Source organism: Paramormyrops kingsleyae, chromosome 4 (genome assembly GCF_048594095.1).
Source record: "Paramormyrops kingsleyae isolate MSU_618 chromosome 4, PKINGS_0.4, whole genome shotgun sequence".
Lineage (NCBI taxonomy): Eukaryota > Metazoa > Chordata > Actinopteri > Osteoglossiformes > Mormyridae > Paramormyrops > Paramormyrops kingsleyae.
Genome location: NC_132800.1, coordinates 11,812,616 through 11,832,113, shown reverse-complemented (window position 1 = coordinate 11,832,113; position 19,498 = coordinate 11,812,616). Strand labels below are relative to the sequence as shown.

Genomic DNA, 19,498 nt, shown 5'->3' with positions numbered 1-19,498 from the left:
ACAGCAGGACAACTGTCCGAAAAGGTAAATAAATATGCTAATTTAAAAAGGCCATAGAGAAGAAAGCCGTGAGAAGAAAGAATACAGGTATGTCCAAGGTAAATCTGTGTCCCTCATAATCACACTCTGGAATACTCTCAGTTGTAATGAGGACCTTCGTACATTTCTCCCTGTCCCAGCACACCTGAGCAGGAATAACGAAGTGAGCCGAAACATTCAGTTACCACCTGGCTAAAAGCTAACAGCTGTCTGTAAAGATTTTTTTAGATTTAAATAAGATTTATTGTCATACTGCAAAACATAAGATAAAGAGAAATTGTAGCTTCTCTGGAAGCCTGGTACAGATATAGTATGGAACAGACAGATTCTAGGGACTCTGGGGGGGCTTAGGCAAAATCTCCATGGGCCCCCTCAACTCCCCCTCCCCCAGCATGGTAACATGTAGTACCTTCATTTACTGTGAAGTGTAAATTTATAATATCAAGTAAGAATTTAATAAACTCATTTTTCACTTTTGTGAAAAAAAGAATACAGCTATAACACAGATTTGTCATGGCATTGTGCTGTGTAACTGGCCGTCCTTCCCCGCCCTGCCTCTCCTGTCGCTGCGCCTTTGGCTTCAGAAACAGTATAGGGTTCAACCAAAAGTAATGAAAGAATAAAGGACAGTGAAAAGAAACGTTTTATGGACTGGAAGAGCGGGCTGTGGACGGAATTTCTGTGGGAAACGCTGAGGAGGGTGTTTAAAAAAAAAAAAAGCAACGAAAAAGCCTTTTGGCCTCTGCTCCGCCTGCAGGGGAGGTCGGGGGGGGGGGTAATTTACGGAACATGGGCCTCGGGGCTGCGGCGAGACTTTTTGAGGGACAGGTACTCGGAAGTTAAGAAAGCACCGAGTAATTTTAAAGCCGATGCACAAGTTCACATTAAATAGTTCTGGCTAAATGCCCCCCCGCACATGCCTGATGGGCCTAGTCGTTTACACGCCTGCTGGGGTTGATCCGTCATGATTCCCACTTTACTGGCACAATCACAACGCAGCCTCATAAATGACTGGCACTGTCCGGCAGGCCCAGTTCTAGCCATTGGCCCTTTTCATGCTGCACCTGCCCAATCAGCTGACAGGATGAGTCACATGACGCTCCCAGAACTACACAGCCCAGACACGAGGCTCAAATATGAAACCACATGCAGATTTCTGTCGTCAAAATAAAAGTCTGTAGTTGCTACACTTTGCCCAGTTAGACTTTCACTATAAAAGCACTGTTAGAGCAGTGTGTGTATATACACACACGCTCTTAATTTGCATGCTGCCTGCCCCCTGCTCCAATTACAGCATCTCCTGGCTGTTTAGGATTAACCCTGTGCTGTGCAGGGAAGTGAAGCCCAAGCAGGCAGAAGAGGGCGATGTCACCTGAAGCCTATTCACTGGGGCGGGGCTCTACCAGCAGGACCTGTGAGCCTCTGGCTGTTTTCCTGGAACGCTGTCTCGCTTGTGCACCTGTTGACATTTCCCCACTGTGAGTCACGAGGCTGAGCGTCACCCCCCCACCTGCCCGCCTGCCAAGGCCTGTCGCTCACTCAGGTATGGGACACGCACCTGCAAACCTGTGCGTACCTGTGTGTATCGCTGCATTCACCTATATGTGGGAATAACAGGTGTAGCAGCATTTTAAGATTCTACATACAGCTCTGGGAAAAAAATCCAGAGACCACAGCATAATTTCCTGTTTCACTCATTTCTCAATTTATGGGTTTGCTTCTGGGTAACGTATGCATTTTTTGCAGCTTGGTTCTTCCCTGCTTCTCATTAATGAAGGGCTTCTTCCTTGCTTTATGGGACTTCAGTCCTGCTTCTAGGATCCTGATACAAACTGTCCTAGCAGTGCACTTCACACCTGCACTTAATGTTTCCCATTCCTTTTGAAGGTCACTCGATAGTATCCTGCGATTCATGGAAAACTGTCAGATAAGTTGACGGTCATCTCTGGCATTAGAATGTCTCTTCCGCCCTTTACCTGACTGGTTTCTGGTCGTTCCCGGTGTCTCCTGCTTCACCTTCACTGCCGTCTTAGAAACTTTGAGCCTGGAAGCAACCTGCAGTTCAGTGTGGCCGTCTGCCAGCAGAACCAGGCTTAAGTCAAGATTTAAAAATGCAGATTTGTTTAAAAATATAGAGTGGTCTTTTAAGTCTTTTTCCAGAGCTGATAGAAAAGCTACCTTAAAGCTACCTTAAAATAAACAAAATAAAATACAAAATTGTTGAGAAACAGGGTCAGTATCAATGTGCATCTGTAATGCCAGCAGAGCAGATGCTAAGCTAACTGCTAGTAGCTCTGACACACGGACGGAGCACTGCTGTTGGACCTCTGAACAGGATGCTGAACACGAGCTTGTTTAGAGAGAGAAGCTCAGTGAGACACGCATGTGCACTGATGCTGATGGTTGCGGAGATGGCGAGGGCAGCTAGAGAGGGCGGCTGCCCACAACCCAGAGTAGCCTGCCGCCAAACCCGAGTCCGAACACCAGGCTGCGGGTCTGCATGGGGCCTCGGTATGGAGAGCGGGACCAGACTGGGGCAGAAGGCGGGCCAATGGAAGAGGGGCTCAGGGATGGATATAGTCCTGGAGGCCGAAAGGTGGAGTCATTTTAAGGTTAAATCAGTAAATAACAGTAAGCTATCCATCCATCCTTCCATCCATCCTTCCATCCATCCATCCATCCATCCATCTCCTTTACCCGCTTGTCCTATTCAGGGTTGTAGGGGTTCGAAGCCTATTCTGGAAGTGAATAACCCTGAACGGGGTGCCAACCCATCGCAGAGCACACACAGCATCCACACACAGAGTCACACCTACTGACAGTTTAGCAACTTCTATTAAACTCAACATGTTTTGGACACTGGGGGGGAAACCGGAGAACCCAAATGAAAACGGTAAGCTAATATGTCGACCATATAAATAGGGGATGGACAATGAAACTGAAACAGCTGGTTTTAGACCACAATAATTTCTTAGTATGGTGTAGGGCCTCCTTTTTGTGGCCAATACAGCATCAATTTGCCTTGGGAATGGCGGATACACGAGTCCTGCACAGTGGCCAGAGGGATTCTGAGCCATTCCTCTTGCAGAACAGTGGTCAGGCCACTACGTGATGCTGCTGGGGAAAAAAAAACGTTCCCTGACTCGCTCCTCCAAAACACCCCAAAGTAGCTCAAAAGACATTCAGATCTGGTGACCATGCAGGCCATGGGAGATGCTCAGCTTCACTTTCATGTTCATCACACCACACAATCACCAGTCTTGCTGTGTGTATTGGTGCATTATCACACTGATACACAGCAGCACCTTCAGGATACAATGTTGGGACCACTGGGTGAACATGGTCCTCCAGAATGGTTCGGCAGTCTTTGGCAGTGACATGCCCATCTAGGACTATCGAGTCTAGGGAATGCCAAGATATTGCAGCTCAAACCGTCACTGATCCATGCCCGTGCTGCACTCTGGGTACACAATGGTCCGGGCGGTAAGCCTCTTTGAGGCTTCTACACACCGTAACTGGACTCATCAGAGAACAATACATGTTTCACATTGTCCACAGCCCAAGATTTATGCTGCTGGCACCACTGAAACCGACATTTGGCATTGGCATGAGTGACCAAGGGTTTGGCTACAGCAGCCCGACCATGAATATTCACCCAACGAACAGTCCTGGTGGAAACAGGAGAGTCGAGGTGTGTATTTATTTCTACAGTGAGTTGGGCAGCTCTGGGTTTATGTTTTTAGGGTCCAGTCTAGGTTAGTACCAGGATGGCCCTTTCAGACGGCTTCCTCTTGCGTCCAGGTACTCCTGTTGGATGTGGTCCCTCCTTCGTGGTGGTAGGCTGACATTAACCTGGATACCGTGGCTCTTGAAACACCACCCAGACTTGCTATCCTGGTCTCAGATGCACCAGCGAGACGTGCACCAACAACGCGTCCTCTTTGGAACTCTGATATGTCTCCCATTATGTTGTGTGGATTGCAATATTTCATGTATATTTGTGCTATTCCTCTGCTAATTCAACCTTCACATTCTGCTCTTACTGATTAATGTGCAATCAGTGAAGATCGGCCACCAGACCACGTGTACATAAGCGTGAAACTTCAAATACTACAGTGATACTGCAGTATTTTAGCCAGTGTTTCAGTCTCATTCTCCAACTCCTGAATATAAGAATCTGGGTAATCCACCTCCCCCGCACCTATATATCTAGTGATTTTTAAATTTACCTCATACCTTCACACCTGCCTGCAATGAACAAATAAAGCTGGGATCAAATGGCAAGATAGCATAACGGTCCATTAGAAAGCCAGCGGTCATGCAGGCATGCTGGGCCCAGGGAGAAACAGGTAGCCGTGCAAATTAAATTAGTGAATCACGGTGAACCACGTGTCAACAGAAAGGCCTGAGAGATCGAGGATCAAGGTGTCCTGGCTGGGAGCAGCAGAGCTTCCAGGTTGTGTAATTGTGTAGAAGTGAGCAGGTCACATGGGCAAAAAAGTAAAAGAAAATTTTTAATGAATGAAAGAAAGGTGAAATCAATATAGCTGAAGTGTTGGAGGTTAAAGACAGGGGGCAGCTGCCACATTTACACGGAAGCTGTGTGAAGGTGCTGGCATTCCTTGCATGCTGGTGAAGCCTACATATTCTTTTTAGGCCCATTCCAGAGCTGCTTCGGTCACATTCCTCTCGTGGGCAGCACAGAAACAATGCTGCTCCGTTTGCATCGTCTGAACCTCGAAACATGCCGGCAGAAAGACAGGGCATCTGCAATCTGACTTCTTGATTTCACTTTGCAGTGCTTGGGGGGGGGGGTTCTTGTTTCTTCTCAGCTCTGCGAAGGAGATCGATTTCTGCGTGCCTTTCAGCACCCTTGGCTGTTAACGTTGGGGTAAAGAGATGAGATGGACCACTGCGGCAAAAAGATATGGCCTGAGCCACTGCAGTGAAAGAAGATGGACCAAACCACAGGGGTGAAAAGAGATTGCCCGAGCCACTGCAGTGAACACAGATGGACTGAGCCACTGCAGTGAAAAACTGCAGCAAAAAGAGATGGATAAAGCCACTGCAGGACACAGGGACGGGCCGAACCACCGCAGGGAACAGGGTTGGACCGAACCACTGCAGGGAACAGGGATGGACTGAACCACCGCAGGGCACAGAGAGGGACTGAAGCACCACTGGGATCAGAGACGGTGGAACAACTATGGCAAAAATACATGGACCGAACCACCACAAGCTACAGAGACAGTCTGAACCACCAGACTGAAGAGTCATGAAATGGACCAAATGACTGTGATGCACAGAAATGGGCCAGAGGAGCGCAGGGTGGCTGGTCAGAGTGTGCTCAGAGATGGGCTGGAGCAGAGCAGGGTGGCAGGGCAGAACGCCCTCACAGACACGGGCCGGAGTAGGGCATGGTGGTGGGGCAGAGCGCCCTCACAGACACAGGCCGGAGTAGGGCATGGTGGTGGGGCAGAGCGCCCTCACAGACACGGGCCGATGTAGGGCATGGTGGTGGGGCAGAGCGCCCTCACAGACACGGGCCGGAGTAGGGCATGATGGTGGGGCAGAGCGCCCTCACAGACACGGGCCGATGTAGGGCATGGTGGTGGGGCAGAGCGCCCTCACAGACACGGGCCGGAGTAGGGCATGGTGGTGGGGCAGAGCGCGCTCACAGAGACAGAGCCCTGGCTGGGTCCTTCTCTGCATTTCCCTACAAACAAATGGTTGGGACATTTGCCGCAGCACAACATTTACCTTCGGCATACTGGCGTAAAAAAGATGGACGACGACACAGAGTTACTTAACAGACCACAGTTTTTACATGTCAAACAGCGCCTCTACTGAGGACAAACACCAGATCAAGTCAGTGATTTTCCCAATTTGGGCAGCAGGTCTCGAGATCTTTGAGGCGTGCTTGGATTTTAAGAGGCATGAAAATGGAGGAGGGGCGGGCATCTCACATCGGTCCTCACAAGGACTCAGCTCACCTGATACTGCTTGCAAGTGCAGTACGTCTCTGCAGTAATATCTGACAACTTGGTCCAGGAGAATGACATCAATAAGTCACCTGGAACAGTAGCAGCTTGGAGCCTTCCCCAGTCACCCGGGACACAGAGCTCCCCCAGGGGCCATGTACGGAACAGCAGGCATGTGTGCTCAATGGCAACAGCACCTCAATGGCTGAGGCAGGCGGCAAGGGGTCCTGACCCCCCATCGCCCAGTGCCACCTGCTGCCCGTCTGCAGCACTGGGGCGGATTGCAGGAAGGGAGAGTCTGTCAGGAGGGCTGCTGTCGTATCTTTGAGGTCAGTGTCCCCTGTAAATGCACCCAGCTGCATTGCTGGGCAGCCGGGGGGGGGTTATGAGGAACATGTGGGCGGGGGGGGGGGGGGGGGGGAATGGACTCACCGGCTTATTCAAGAAGAAAAGGGAGAGCGCGCCGACCAGCGGTATGTCGCCTAGCAACGGCTCCATGACGACCCTCATGATGCCACTGAGCTGAAACACACAAACACACACACGCACATTGACCAGGTATTTGTATCTTTGTGGGGACTCTCCATTCATTTCTATGGGCATAACCCTAATCCAAACCATGCGAACCTTAACTCCTACCCAGCTGTAACCTTAAGCATAAGTAACCAAACAAAACACAAGACATGACATTTTTAGTTTTTTGATTCCATTCAGAGATTATTAGAAAACTGAGTTTCCCTTCGTGGAGACCAGAAAATGGTCCCCACAACACCAGAATAGCAGGTTTTTATCACATTGTGGGGACATTAGGTCCTTACAATGTAATGTTTACATGACCCACACGTGCGCACACACACGCTGGTGTACCTACAGTATCTAAATGGGGACCTTCCATTCATTTCCATGGGCAAAACCTTAATCCCAATCATAGCACCGTTAAGTCCTACCCAGCCCTAACTTAAACCATGAATAACCAAATAAAATACAAGTTTTTTTGGCATTTTTACTTTTAGATTGCATTCACGGATTTTTATTAAATTGAGTTTAATACAGAGGGTTCACCGTAATGTGCAAACCACCCATAAGGCTGAAGGACACAATGGATAGATTGAACATCTAGAAAAGCCAGCACAGTCCCAGATGGGGACCTGAAAAATGTCCCCAAAAGTAAGGAAGTTTCAGGTTTTTGCCACACTTTGGGGACATTTTGGTCCCCAAATGTGATCTATGCAAACCTACACACACACACACACACACACACACACACACACACACACGTCCAGGATTAGAACGACTCGCTTCCCGCCCCGTGGTCCACATCTTCCTGACAATGACCGAATGCCGCTGCCCATCAGCCTCCCCCTCGAAGGAGCTCTGATGATGTCAGAGAGCCTGTTGTCACGTAGCCAGAGCGAAGTGACCATGCTGCATTACACCCCTGGACACATGTGGGGGCATCCCTGACATGGGGGGGGGGGAACACCTAAAGCCTCACATTACAGCTAAGATCAAGCAGCTGACACAGAAATGTCACTGATTCATGGTCGAATCACACGGAAACATAGTGCTTGACACACGTTCACCTGCCCTAATTTGGAAACAATCTAATGCAGCGTCATGCTTCTTAAATGTACTCCGGACATGCCAGAGGAATGTGGTGTAGTTTACTCAATCTTCTCCTTCAACCTAGATCGACGCTATCATCGTTCATTTAAGTCCCCTGGAAATACTCCTGGAGAGTGACACAACTAAAACAAAAACAAAAAAAGCTTAAACAATGAACAAACAAAGGCCACATCTTATAGGGGAAGAAGCACTGGAACAATCATGGTTTAATGAGTAAACAGCCACACCCCGCAGCCTCCTGGGGACAGCTTGGTAAAGTGCTGAATAAAAAGCATCTACACGCTATAATCGAACCTTCATCATCTGAGCCTTGTGCTTGTTCGGCTTTATGACCTGAAGTGCTGACATAGGCACTCTGCACTTGTCTCTAAGCAGTCCCATCAGAGCACTAAAAAAAAAGAGAAACCCTGATCTCCGAATGGTGTATGCAGTAATGAAATCCTCCCTTGGCCCCGGGAGCTCATCACAGCCAGCGGATCGATACAGCGTCCAAGGTGGATTCGGGGCTTGCTGTCGCTCACGCTGGTGGCATGTTGGACACGGGAGGCCTGGCACCAGAGCCCAGGGGGTCGGTGTGGGTCATGGTATCTGTACGCCCTAACCGACCCCCACCTGGACCTTCAGCAGGGGCCTGCGTCACAAAGCTGGACTTTTAGTTTAGCAAGATAATTCGTCGGATTTAAGGTCCCCCAGTATAAATGAATTTATCTTTGCCCACTTACATTTATCCCAGACTACCTTAAATCCGACTAGTGATCTCGCTTAGCAAGAAACCCTGCAACCGTAGCTGGTTACAATCATTGATTGATGATTATACATACAAGCCTGGAGTTTCTACAGATCAGAGTAATAATGAATGACAGCTGAATTCCGAGAAATGAACGTATGCAGCGTTTGATGTAACAAACGGTACGCAATCAACCCTATAATCACTGATGCTACGAGGTCACAAAGGTCAATATCAGTGGCCAGTTTCAGGAACCCAATTGCTCAGGTACCAGACAGCACTGACAGCTGAAGATCCATCATGGCTGCTAAATCAGTCTCATCCATCCATCCATCCATCCATCCCCTACCCAGAAAGGACTCAGAACATCAGGGGTGTCTAATATACAGCACTGGTTCTCAAACTTTTTGTCCTGAGACCCCCCCCCCCCAAAAAATATTGGACAATTCTCACATTCTCTTTCAATAAGTTTTGCCAAGCAGGATGTGGAGCAAAGGAAAAAGATTCAAATCTTTATTTAGCATACTGAGAATATATTTTGCGACCCCTCTCAATTATTTGCCAACCCCCCAGGAAGGGTCACGACCCACTGTTTGAGAACCACTCATGTACAGGACTAAATCTGAACCCCGTCCGTTTACAGAGGACTGAGACCCCGCCCCCCCCCCCCCCCCCGCAAACCTGTATGCTCTTGATCCCTGCTCTGCAGTAATATCGCTTGATGTCCACGTTGATTTCCGTCTTTCCCGCAAAGCTACAGCAGAAGAGGGGGGAGACACAGCACTGAAGTGGCCTCGCTCGGCAGCCAGCCAATCACAGCGCGGGAACAAATGGAGGCTCTTGGGTCACCTGATCTGCAGGTCCATGATCACCTGCCGCTTGTCCACGTTCTCGGTGTACACCTTCACACCGTTGATCCTGAGTGGCTAAACAGGGGAGAGGCCGTACTGAGTCTCCGTGTTACGGGTCACACGTACAATAGGTGCCGCGCAGAGGCAGTGGATATTGCTGTAAGTGTAGGTGGCAGCAATGCTCGGGAGGACCGAACCAATCACTGGCTTGAAACAGGGAACAAACCCGCTAAACACAGAGCTACATAAATGAGAATAAACATGCAAAATTATACACTGATGTCTAGAAGGTATACCAAGCAGGAAAAAATTATGGGAAAAGGGGAGGAGCTATGTGTTTAGTATGCATAAACAGGAAGTAGCGTAATAATTGATACTTTATTGATCCCCATGGGGAAATTCTCTTTACGCCTCCCCCAACTTGTTCTCTGTAGGCGAGAGCAAGCTGGCTGTGAAGGGCAGCCACCCAAAGCAGCACCCAGGGAGCTGGGGGGTTAAGGGCCTCGCTCAAGGACCCGCCGATGTGCTGAGGCCGGGCTCGAACCGGCGACCTTCCTATCACAGGCACACGCTGGAAAGAGGGAGGGGCTATGTGGTTAGAGTGCATGAACAGGAAGTACAGGAAAGACGAGGAGCTATATGTCTGGGAGATGAGATGGACAGGGAGATGGTAATGATCAGGAGGTACACAAAGAAGTAGCTGTGGGAAAAGAAGAACCCTGTATATGTATCTAGGGGGCAGTGTGAAAGCTGGGGGGGGTCACTCACTTTGTCTCCCAAGTCAATCTTAGTGAAACAGAAGGTACTAAGGTGTGCGTTGGCGTCCTTCACTGCCGGCTCGATGGTGTCGCGAAACAGCTTGTCCACAAACTGACAGATGTAGGGCCACATCTGTTTGACCGTCTGAGAGGCAAAGCGGGAGAGAGAGGCGGGTCAGTGTGAGCGCCGCTTCAGATGAACCCTCATGTCAGCAGAGAAGCGGCCTGCTATGTCATGCATGTAACACGGAGGCAGCTCCCCCTACTCTAACTCTACACTGCATTAGTGTTACTGGCACCAGCTACGGCGGAGTAGTAAAGGGGCATGCTGACAACCAGAAGGAGGTCACTGTAGAGTAAGTCACCTCCCCGGATTGTTACACAGGAGACTGGGATCATGCTGCGTCACTTTCACTACACCTATACAGGAGATACAATATCTTATCGAGACTGACACTGCAGCTATCCGGGAGATACGGTGTCTGAACTAGAATCTAGGAGATATGGTGTTTGGACTGGGACTGCACTGCAGCTATACAGGAGATATGGTGTCTGGACTGGGACTGCACTGCAGCTATGCAGGAGATGTGGTGTCTGGACTGGGACTGCACTGCAGCTATGCAGGAGATGTGGTGTCTGGACTGGGACAGCACTGCAGCTATGCAGGAGATATGGTGTCTGGACTGGGACTGCACTGCAGCTATGCAGGAGATGTGGTGTCTGGACTGGGACAGCACTGCAGCTATGCAGGAGATATGGTGTCTGGACTGAGATAGCACTGCAGCTATACAGGAGATATGCTGTCTGAACTGGGACTGCACTGCAGCTATACAGGAGATATAGTGTCTGCACTGGGACAGCACTGCAGCTATGCAAGAGATATGGTGTCTGGACTGGGACTACACTGCAGCTATACAGGAGATTCGGTGTTTGGACTGGGACCGCACTGCAACTATGCAGGAGATATGGTGTCTAGACTGGGACAGCACTGCAGCTATACAGGAGATATGGTGTCTAGACTGAGATAGCACTGCAGCTATACAGGAGATATGGTGTCTAGACTGGGACAGCACTGCAGCTATACAGGAGATTCGGTGTCTGGACTGGGACCGCACTGCAGCTATGCAGGAGATATGGTGTCTAGACTGAGATAGCACTGCAGCTATACAGGAGATATGGTGTCTAGACTGGGACAGCACTGCAGTTATACAGGAGATTCGGTGTCTGGACTGGGACCGCACTGCAGCTATGCAGGAGATATGGTGTCTGAACTGTGACCGCACTGCAGCTATACAGGAGATTTGGTGTCTGGACTGGTACTGCACTGTAGCTATACAGGAGATTTGGTGTCTGGACTGAGATTGCACTGCAGCTATATAGGTGGTACGGTGTCTGAACTGGAATTACACTGCAACTATACAGGAAACACAGGGAAGTGGGAACACACTGCACCATAAGGCAAGGCATATGGCCAGTGTAAATCTGGCTCACGCTGCAGTGGGACCGCGAACGAGTCAACCTCCCAGTTCCCCAGAGAGGCCCACAGAGCCTGGCAAGCAGACGTCCACACGTGGGCTGGCTATTAATAACCCACACCTCTGAGGCTCCGCCCCCTCCTGGCAAAGGAGACACCAGGATACGCAGAGACATTGTGGCTCTGGGAGAAAACACACAAAGACCTGTTCTCATATCTTTGTGGGGACCGTCCATTCATTTCTATGGGCAAAACCCTAATAACAAAAATGACAACCTAAACCCCTACCCAGCCCTAACCTTAACCATAAGTAACCAAACAAAATTCAAGCCTTTTGGCATTTTTTTTTTTTTTTTTTTATTGCAATCACAGACTTTTATGAAATTGAATTTCCCCCTGTGGGGAAAAAAAGGCCCCCACAACGTCAAAATGACAGATGTTTATCACACTGTGGGGACATTCAGACCCCACAACATAATGTATATCTGACCCACACACACACGGGGGAGGAATAATCTTTACCTTGTTTAACCATTCCACCCTCTCCACGTCGGGAAATTGAACCTGAAACAGAAAACGGCGGGTTAACATGATTCAGTAAGAAATGACAGAGAAACACGGTGATCAAGGTGATAAAGAATAGCACTGCGGGATGGAGGGGGGCGGGGGCCAATTCCTCGGGTTACAGTGAACAATAGCCGCCCAGACATAGTGTGCTTCACCTTGACGATGAAACAACAGCCAGACAAGGAGCAGCGCCACCGACTGGCGAGTCGATGTTTTCACCCTCAGCACTTCAGACTTTATGTCTCAGCTTGTTTATTCCACCCAGTTATGCTGCTGCTCTATTACTGTTTACACAGACACTGGGTCCAGTCCCTCTGTTTCACACTGTCCTGTGTTTTTGTACGAGAATCGCTGTGGAAACCCCCCCTAGTCACTTCCTGTCTGTATGTCGCACCGTGGTCCTGGGGGGAAACTTCACTTCATGCGACTGTATACATGTATATGGATGGTATGACCACCTGACTTGATAGCTGATCCTTACTGTCTCATGCTGCTATTTCTGCTCTATTAATGCACTATTAACCTGCATTTACTGGACCAGGGGCATCAAAAGAGAACGTATTGGGCCCCCAGCACAGGCCAATCCAATTATGTTCCAATTTTTTTCCCCGGCACCAATACGCTTTACTACTGATTCTGTATGACTATATCAACGCATTTCTCTTAGTAGCACCCTTCCGGACTGGCCCCCAGCCCTCAGAATCCCTGGCCCCCAGCCCGGAGCCTCGAGGGCCCCAGCCTTCAGAATCCCTGGCCCCCGGCCCTCAGAATCCCTGGCCCCCAGCCCGGAGCCTCGAGGCCCCAACGCGTGGCTGACAAGCAGAGAGATGAGTCAGGCATAAACAGAAACATGCTCCGGCTGCGAGGCCAGTCAGTGTCATCAGGGCCTTGGCACCTAGAAGGCCAGGTAACATGGACCTGCGGCGGCGGATCAAGGCTCAGGGCGGCTCAGGTAACAGTGATCTCATGACCCCAAGCAGCAGGCACGTGCTGGGGGGGCAGCTAGGGGCTCCTGAGCACCGGATCCATTAGCCAACACTATTTAATGTGCCTCTCATTAAAAGACACTGAGTGCCACTTTAATGCCTGTCAAAGGCTTTGAGCGCCTGCATGGCACTGCTGGGGGGGGGGGGGGTCACTGTCCTGGGGGAACCGGCAACGCCGGGTGTCAGACAAACAGCGGAACAATTACATCTCCCACCCACATAGTTTGCTGCAGTCAGACATGCCGGTTTCACATATGGGAATTCCATCCGAGTTTCAGCGGCATTCCGCACGACAAAAGCTCACACAGCCGGAAACGGTTTCCCTTTCTGTACGATGCCACGGTGACGTTTCGGGCAGCCGCCGCTCAGAGCAAAAACCGGAACCACTCCCTGACCAAAGAACCAGTCTGAGTGGTAGAACGTGTCCGATCGGGTTGGTGATGCCCAGGCAGGCGCTGGGACACGTCGGCTGCTGCCAGGAGACAGCGAGAGCCCAAAGACTCCCCGCAGGTCCACAGACAAAGGCCGCACAGGTGAAACCGGCGCCGTTTTCTTTTCCCCATTAATGCCACATATCCTGAGGAAGGGCCGAGTCTCAGGCGATGCAGATTTCTCTCCGGGGGGCCGGCCAGTGGAGCCTCGGCTCTCCCCAGGGCCCCCAGGGGCCAGGCTCACCGGGGAGGAATGGGTGGGGCATCAAACCTCAGCATCCATCAACCATTATTGCAGCTAGCAGAGGACGTGGTGGTTGAGGAATTAGAAAACGGCAGAATTAAACTTAAGTGCAAATATCCACCTGTATAAATACACCGAGCCACAGGTAAGGTTTGAAATCAGGAGAAAACGCCACTGCTTTGGGTCAGCGGTGTGAAATTAGGCTGCTGTGTGGCTCACGGCACCAGCGAATCACATGACACTCTTGAGGAGACAGCCATTGGCTTGGCAGATACCCGCCACCCAACGAAGGACTAAGCAGGCCTTGATTCTTTCAATCTTTGCCTTATTCTCTAGGGAACAGCAGGTGTCGCTTCTGGAGACATGTGTCTGCTAAGAGGATGACTGCTGTATGTTTCACCAATCGCTCCTGAAACTCAACATGTAAAGCATTATACTAACAATGGATAGGTTGTGGGTTCAAATCCCAAGGAATGCCTGTAAACCCTTCCCTCTACTGTAAGTCGCTTTGGATAAAAGTGTCAGTCAGTAAGATGCACAGTCTGCTGCTCATCTCATCATAGCTGTCATACCATTCACACCCTTGTGTGAACTCTGACCCAGCTCTATGTTCTACCCTGTTGGACGGCTCTGCCCAAACTCTCTCAGGAAGCAGCCCTGCAAAGTGATAGAATGGGGAAGCATCCTGAAGCAGGGCCCCGAACAGGCGGGCGCTGCTGCTGAACCTTTGATTCACCCCCATCCAAACATACACTCCATAACGCAAGTACAAACTCACCACTGATGAAACCTGATTTGAGTATTAAAACTATTTTAATTTTATCTTGTGTGATCTTTCCCCCACCCCAGTAACAGGAGGGAAATCCTCTTCACCTTTGGTGACCACAGGAAACACCCCTCCCCGCACACACATATGTGGTAAACAATGAGTGATATTTTCAAAACAGCTTAAGTCCAGGGAGATGGTTGAGCAGAAATGCACAAGTGTAAGGAGATAAGGAGAAGCTTCAAAAATTTCAAGCCTTCTGAAGTTCTGAAATACCATGAGTTTGCACATCATCACCTATTCCCCACTCGGACTTCATGGGTGAAAAAAAAAACACCGCAAGAACAGAACAGTTCCATAAGTAAACCACCCCAGGAGAAGAATGTGGATTTTTCCCCAGAAGATCAACTGCAGAAATGGCAAAGGAAATTGCTGTTTTCTTAAGCTAAAAGGACCATGTAGCCCTCATGCTGCTTAATTTATGGTCAAGCCTGAAAATTCTCAAATATTTATGTCCTTTGATACCACGCTGCTAATTAAGGGCTTGGAATTAATCAAGTTGTACTGTATGTGTTATCAGGAGCAGTACTAGAGGTTCTGAGCCCCATGAAAGCATATCACACTGGGCCTTTAACCCAGACCAATCCAATTGTCTTCCAAATTTTTTACAGCCCCTGTCAATCATGGGCCCTGGGAATCATCCGACCCCCCAATCCCCGTGTGTTAATATTTCCTGCAGGATTAGTGTTATGAGAAACAAGCTTGAGTTCTGGGGGGTTGCAGCTGCAGATATCACTGAGACCGTGAAACACAGATACGACTGATAACCCAGCTTGCCGTTACAGAACAACAAGACGGCATCATCCAAAACAATAACTGGAATTCTGTGCACATTTTATCCTAAAGAGATAGGAGGCATACCTAAAAATAACTGACCATTCAGGAAGTGTGCATCATGTTTTAAGGCCACAGTAAACCAGGACAGAGCCAACTTTTACTTTTATTATAAAATAGAGCAGCATTCATGTCTGTTATGGTACCGAAATTCTCCCAAACACAAGCGTCTCACTTTTGGGTCATGTTCAAGACACAATTCAGAGGGACAGTTAAGTTTAAGGCAGACACGTAGCAGTTCCCGCATATGATGAGAGGGTTACACATTCCCCACACACGGGACAGTCTAAATATGGCCAAAGGCTCCTGTCTGCCACAGCATGAGACACCTACGGCTGCTGGTGTTTATGCCAGGGAAGGGCAGAGAACGAGACTCCACTACAAACATCACGCCGACAAAGGCGTTCTTTACAAAACAGGTCCTTAGGATGTGAGCTGCAGAACACCGGAAAGAGCTCTCGATTATCATCCTGCCTGCTGTTACCTAACAAATTCCCTTATGGAAGCCAGCAAATTCCTCACCCCTGAAAATATTTAACTTTTCTCAAAATAGGAATAAGTGAAGAGAGTTTTGAATGGATCAAAGCCATCACAGAATCACACAGTGCTTAAACCATGTCGAAGCAAACCTCTTAAAAACTACGTACAACAGCAGCTTATAAATATAAACTAAGTGATATTTTAGATTTAATGTGGCTAAAAATATGATTTGGGGGTTGTAATTTGAGATCAGGTTAATATGAGGATGTTTGAAATGAAGAGTGCCCTTCAGACAGTACAGAGAGCTTCAAGTTAATGTAAGTAAACAGCTGTCGTTTAGTATTGCCAGCCAACTGATGCAGGGCGACTAAGTGCTTTCTGTAGAGAAAGAATATAGGGAGAAAAGGAGAATATGATTGAGTATGCTATATAAAAAAGAGAGTCCTAAATGCTCAACACTGTATCAAAATAAAAATAACTACTGGAGACAGTCTCACTGCACCAAGGACACTGGCCTGGACCCACGCCAGGCCCGGCAGCAATAAGATCAAGTTCTGAAGACTAAGGGTCATAGCGCCCTTGACTGTCTGGACCCTGGCTGGCACTGCATTCAACAGCCAATAGGGTCAGAGCATCTTTGCACTGCACTGAGCTATTTCCTTACACGCCCCTCGGCAGGCCCTAGCTAGGCATGTCTAGGCAGTGCAACGCTACAGTGGACTACCAAGCTTAATTAAGGCACCTGGATTGCAAAACTGGAGACCCATGAGACTCCGTGAGTCCACTTTTACAAAGGGCACCTCCCTCTTGGTGTGCAAAATATAAAAATGTTAAAAGGCTTTGTTCACCTTAATAACGGAAACCAGACATGGCGAGTTGATAACCGAATTAAAGCAGCTGCTGCTGAGCCAGTAATATTTTAATGGGGTTTTGCTCCTCTGCTCTTTAAACAAAATAATGATGCATGAAGACCAGGAGCACTTCAAGTAAGCATAACAGTACAGGGACAAATGGTGAGCTCAGATGCCAGGAGACCCCCAGACATACAGACTGCTTATGAAAAACCTTAAATTCCACACTTCAATTGCAATGCTCCACACCTGGGAAAACGGCCAGTCCAGCCCTCCTCCACACCCGACTTGGGACAAAATGACAGTCAAAGTCTGACAAATTCACTAGTCAGAGACAAAACAGCTCAAGGAGAAGCAACGATTTTGAAATAGGTCTATTACTTTTGTTAACAGTGTAATTTTACTATCATTCATCATTTGGGCATATTAATCTTTGTTTATAACCCCAGGGCCCAACGTAGAGTCTAAGACAAATTAATATGCTTGACAGGATAACCCACGTGTTATCCCGGGATTGTACTTTTTCCAGTGGTTGTGCCGATTGAAGGGATCGGGCTCGCTGCAGTTTCTCTGCGCTGCAAACGAAAGAGTCATGTTACAACTCAGATTTCCCGCTGGACCTGTCTTGCTTGGAGAAAACGAGTACGCGCAGTATAGTCTATGTCAAGTCAAGTCAAGTCAAGAGATTTATCTGTCACATACATACAACATGCAGTGAAATGTATCTCTGTGTCACCCTTATGTGGCTGTATAAAAATAGAAAGAAATAAAAACAGAAAAAGGTAAGAAGCCTTCGCACAATTACAAGTACGACCTTAGTGTAGGAAGTTACTCTGTAATTACAGAGGCTGGAAATAAGCTGCGAAGACGTGTCCTGCTCCATCTAAACCACGGACACCAAACACTGTACAAAGAGACTTAGCTGGTGGGCCAGGGGTTCTCCGTTATTAGTGATCAGTTGGAAAGTGCCTTGAAAACCGCGACATCCCCTACTCTTGATCTTTAGGTTTGGACAAATATATTTCTCAGTAATGTTATGAACATCACGTTTCGCACACTTAACACTATGTTTCCAAAAACAAAGATCAGCCGTACCCCAGGACAGAGACTGTGGATGCTTAATTTATTGGAATAGAGCCCCTAATTTATTTAGGCATATTAGCTGACGATCATTTAGATATCGTTTTTATATTGCGCACCTGCCCCGCGCTCGGGGAATGAATCACTTTCTTTACTGGGAGTGCACGCTGCAGTAAGCAGATGGATTACCTAATAATTAGCCTGAGATGCAGCAACACCTCAGGATTTCGTTTCAGTGTCTTTCGTGGATTGCCGAAAACGCTCCTACTGCTCTCCTTACTTAGACGTAACATTTTTGTCATTTGGCAAAAACGAAGCGCGTTTGACTCCTCGTACGCTCTGACTTCCAGCCATACTCGAAACAAAATAAAGTCAGGTAAATACTAAACGAAATACAAGATAGAAGGATTCATATGTTAAATTAAATACAATCCAGAGGGTATCATAGGCGTGTTGTGCTGCTGGGTTTAGAATAAGAATTTAAAGTCTACGATGACTGTAACGCCCCAGCCACGGGGTGCTAAATGACAACGTGTGTTGTGATCAAAACAGACAGGCTGGTCCAGGCTATCCGGGCAGGTTGGTTATCTCCCCACTCACCCAGGACGGCAGCTCGGTAGCTGACAGGCTCGATTTTACGGCGACCTCCTCCTCCTCCTCGGCCAGGAAAGCCAAAGCCCGGTGAAACCGCGTGCTTTTCTCCCCCTTGTTCCTTCGCCACCACAAGAGCGCCAGCACCCCGATCAAAATCCAGCTGAAACTGAAGCCCAAAAAGCCCATCGCATAGACAGGGAGGATGAGCACGAAGCTTTTCGCAAACTGCATCCATGTCTTCCCCGCGTCGCTTATGACGGACTGCGGCTCCGGCGCCGGTTCAACTTTGCGCTCTTTCTCCTTCGGATTCGGGGATCCCGGTGTTGCTCCTCGGACCTTATCATCCACCACGCTGGTCATTTCCAAAGTTTCACAAAACCTGCCGTCAAGAATATGAGAAGAGGCGCCGCACTCTTCCACCTTCCCCTCTGGACGTGCTAAAATTACTTTGCGCGGATGATCTCGAGTATAACACACTTAAAACATATCGTTAATTTCATTTGACTGAGTAAAAAAAGTTGCGAATTAACTTGCGGAAGCATTTCCACGATTGTTTGTCCGAAACGCATCCATCTAATATCCTGGAATGACAGCACAGTCTCGTCGCGGTGATCTATGCACGCAAATCACCCGGATACCACTGGCGATTGTGCCCTACGAGGTGCACGGAGTTATTAATAATCCATGTAGATTCTGTGCGCTTCGCTGTCACACGCATAGGAGTCTGTTAGAGACGCGATCCTTCGCTCCCCGACACCTGTCCGCCTTCATGTCTCCCTGTCACACCCATCAGGGACGGCGCGCCTCCCCAGCGACACTCCCACTCCTTCCCCGCAGGTCACCGGTTCAGTCCCTCTCCATTCCCCACAGCAAGCTTCACGGGTCGGCCCCGAGCAAGAGATCATGACGCGGCTCAAGTGCGCCACCCCACGTCTTCAACCGGAAACCACAGGCGGTAATTTAAAAATGCTGGGATTCCCTGCAGACCGATCCTGTGACTGAAAAAGTCGTATGTGGGTAATTAAAACTTTACATACCACACATGAGTAAAGATATCTGACATTAGAGCCCAATTTGATACAAGATGTATGCACTTTAAAGGGATAAGATTTGTTGTCCATTGTAAAGTTAGAAAAAAGCGCAATAAAT

General features: G+C 48.7%; 1 protein-coding gene across 2 annotated transcripts in view; it reads right to left on the bottom strand.

Annotated features, from left to right (window-relative positions):
- esyt2b (extended synaptotagmin-like protein 2b) overlaps positions 1–19,213 on the bottom strand; it is a 32,752-nt gene extending 13,539 nt beyond the window's left edge. Inside the window, exons 1-6 of one of the 2 annotated variants that reach the window (XM_023838710.2) lie at positions 18,356–19,213; positions 11,979–12,020; positions 9,993–10,127; positions 9,223–9,299; positions 9,055–9,127; positions 6,453–6,542 (exon numbers count right to left, since the gene is read on the bottom strand). In XM_023838710.2, the coding sequence (XP_023694478.1) occupies positions 6,453–6,542; positions 9,055–9,127; positions 9,223–9,299; positions 9,993–10,127; positions 11,979–12,020; positions 18,356–18,709 (771 nt within the window). In that variant the 5' untranslated portion in view covers positions 18,710–19,213. The remainder of the gene's footprint in view (positions 1–6,452; positions 6,543–9,054; positions 9,128–9,222; positions 9,300–9,992; positions 10,128–11,978; positions 12,021–18,355) is intronic. The other variant, XM_023838711.2, reaches the window with a different exon arrangement.
- Between the last annotated feature and the right edge of the window lie 285 nt (positions 19,214–19,498).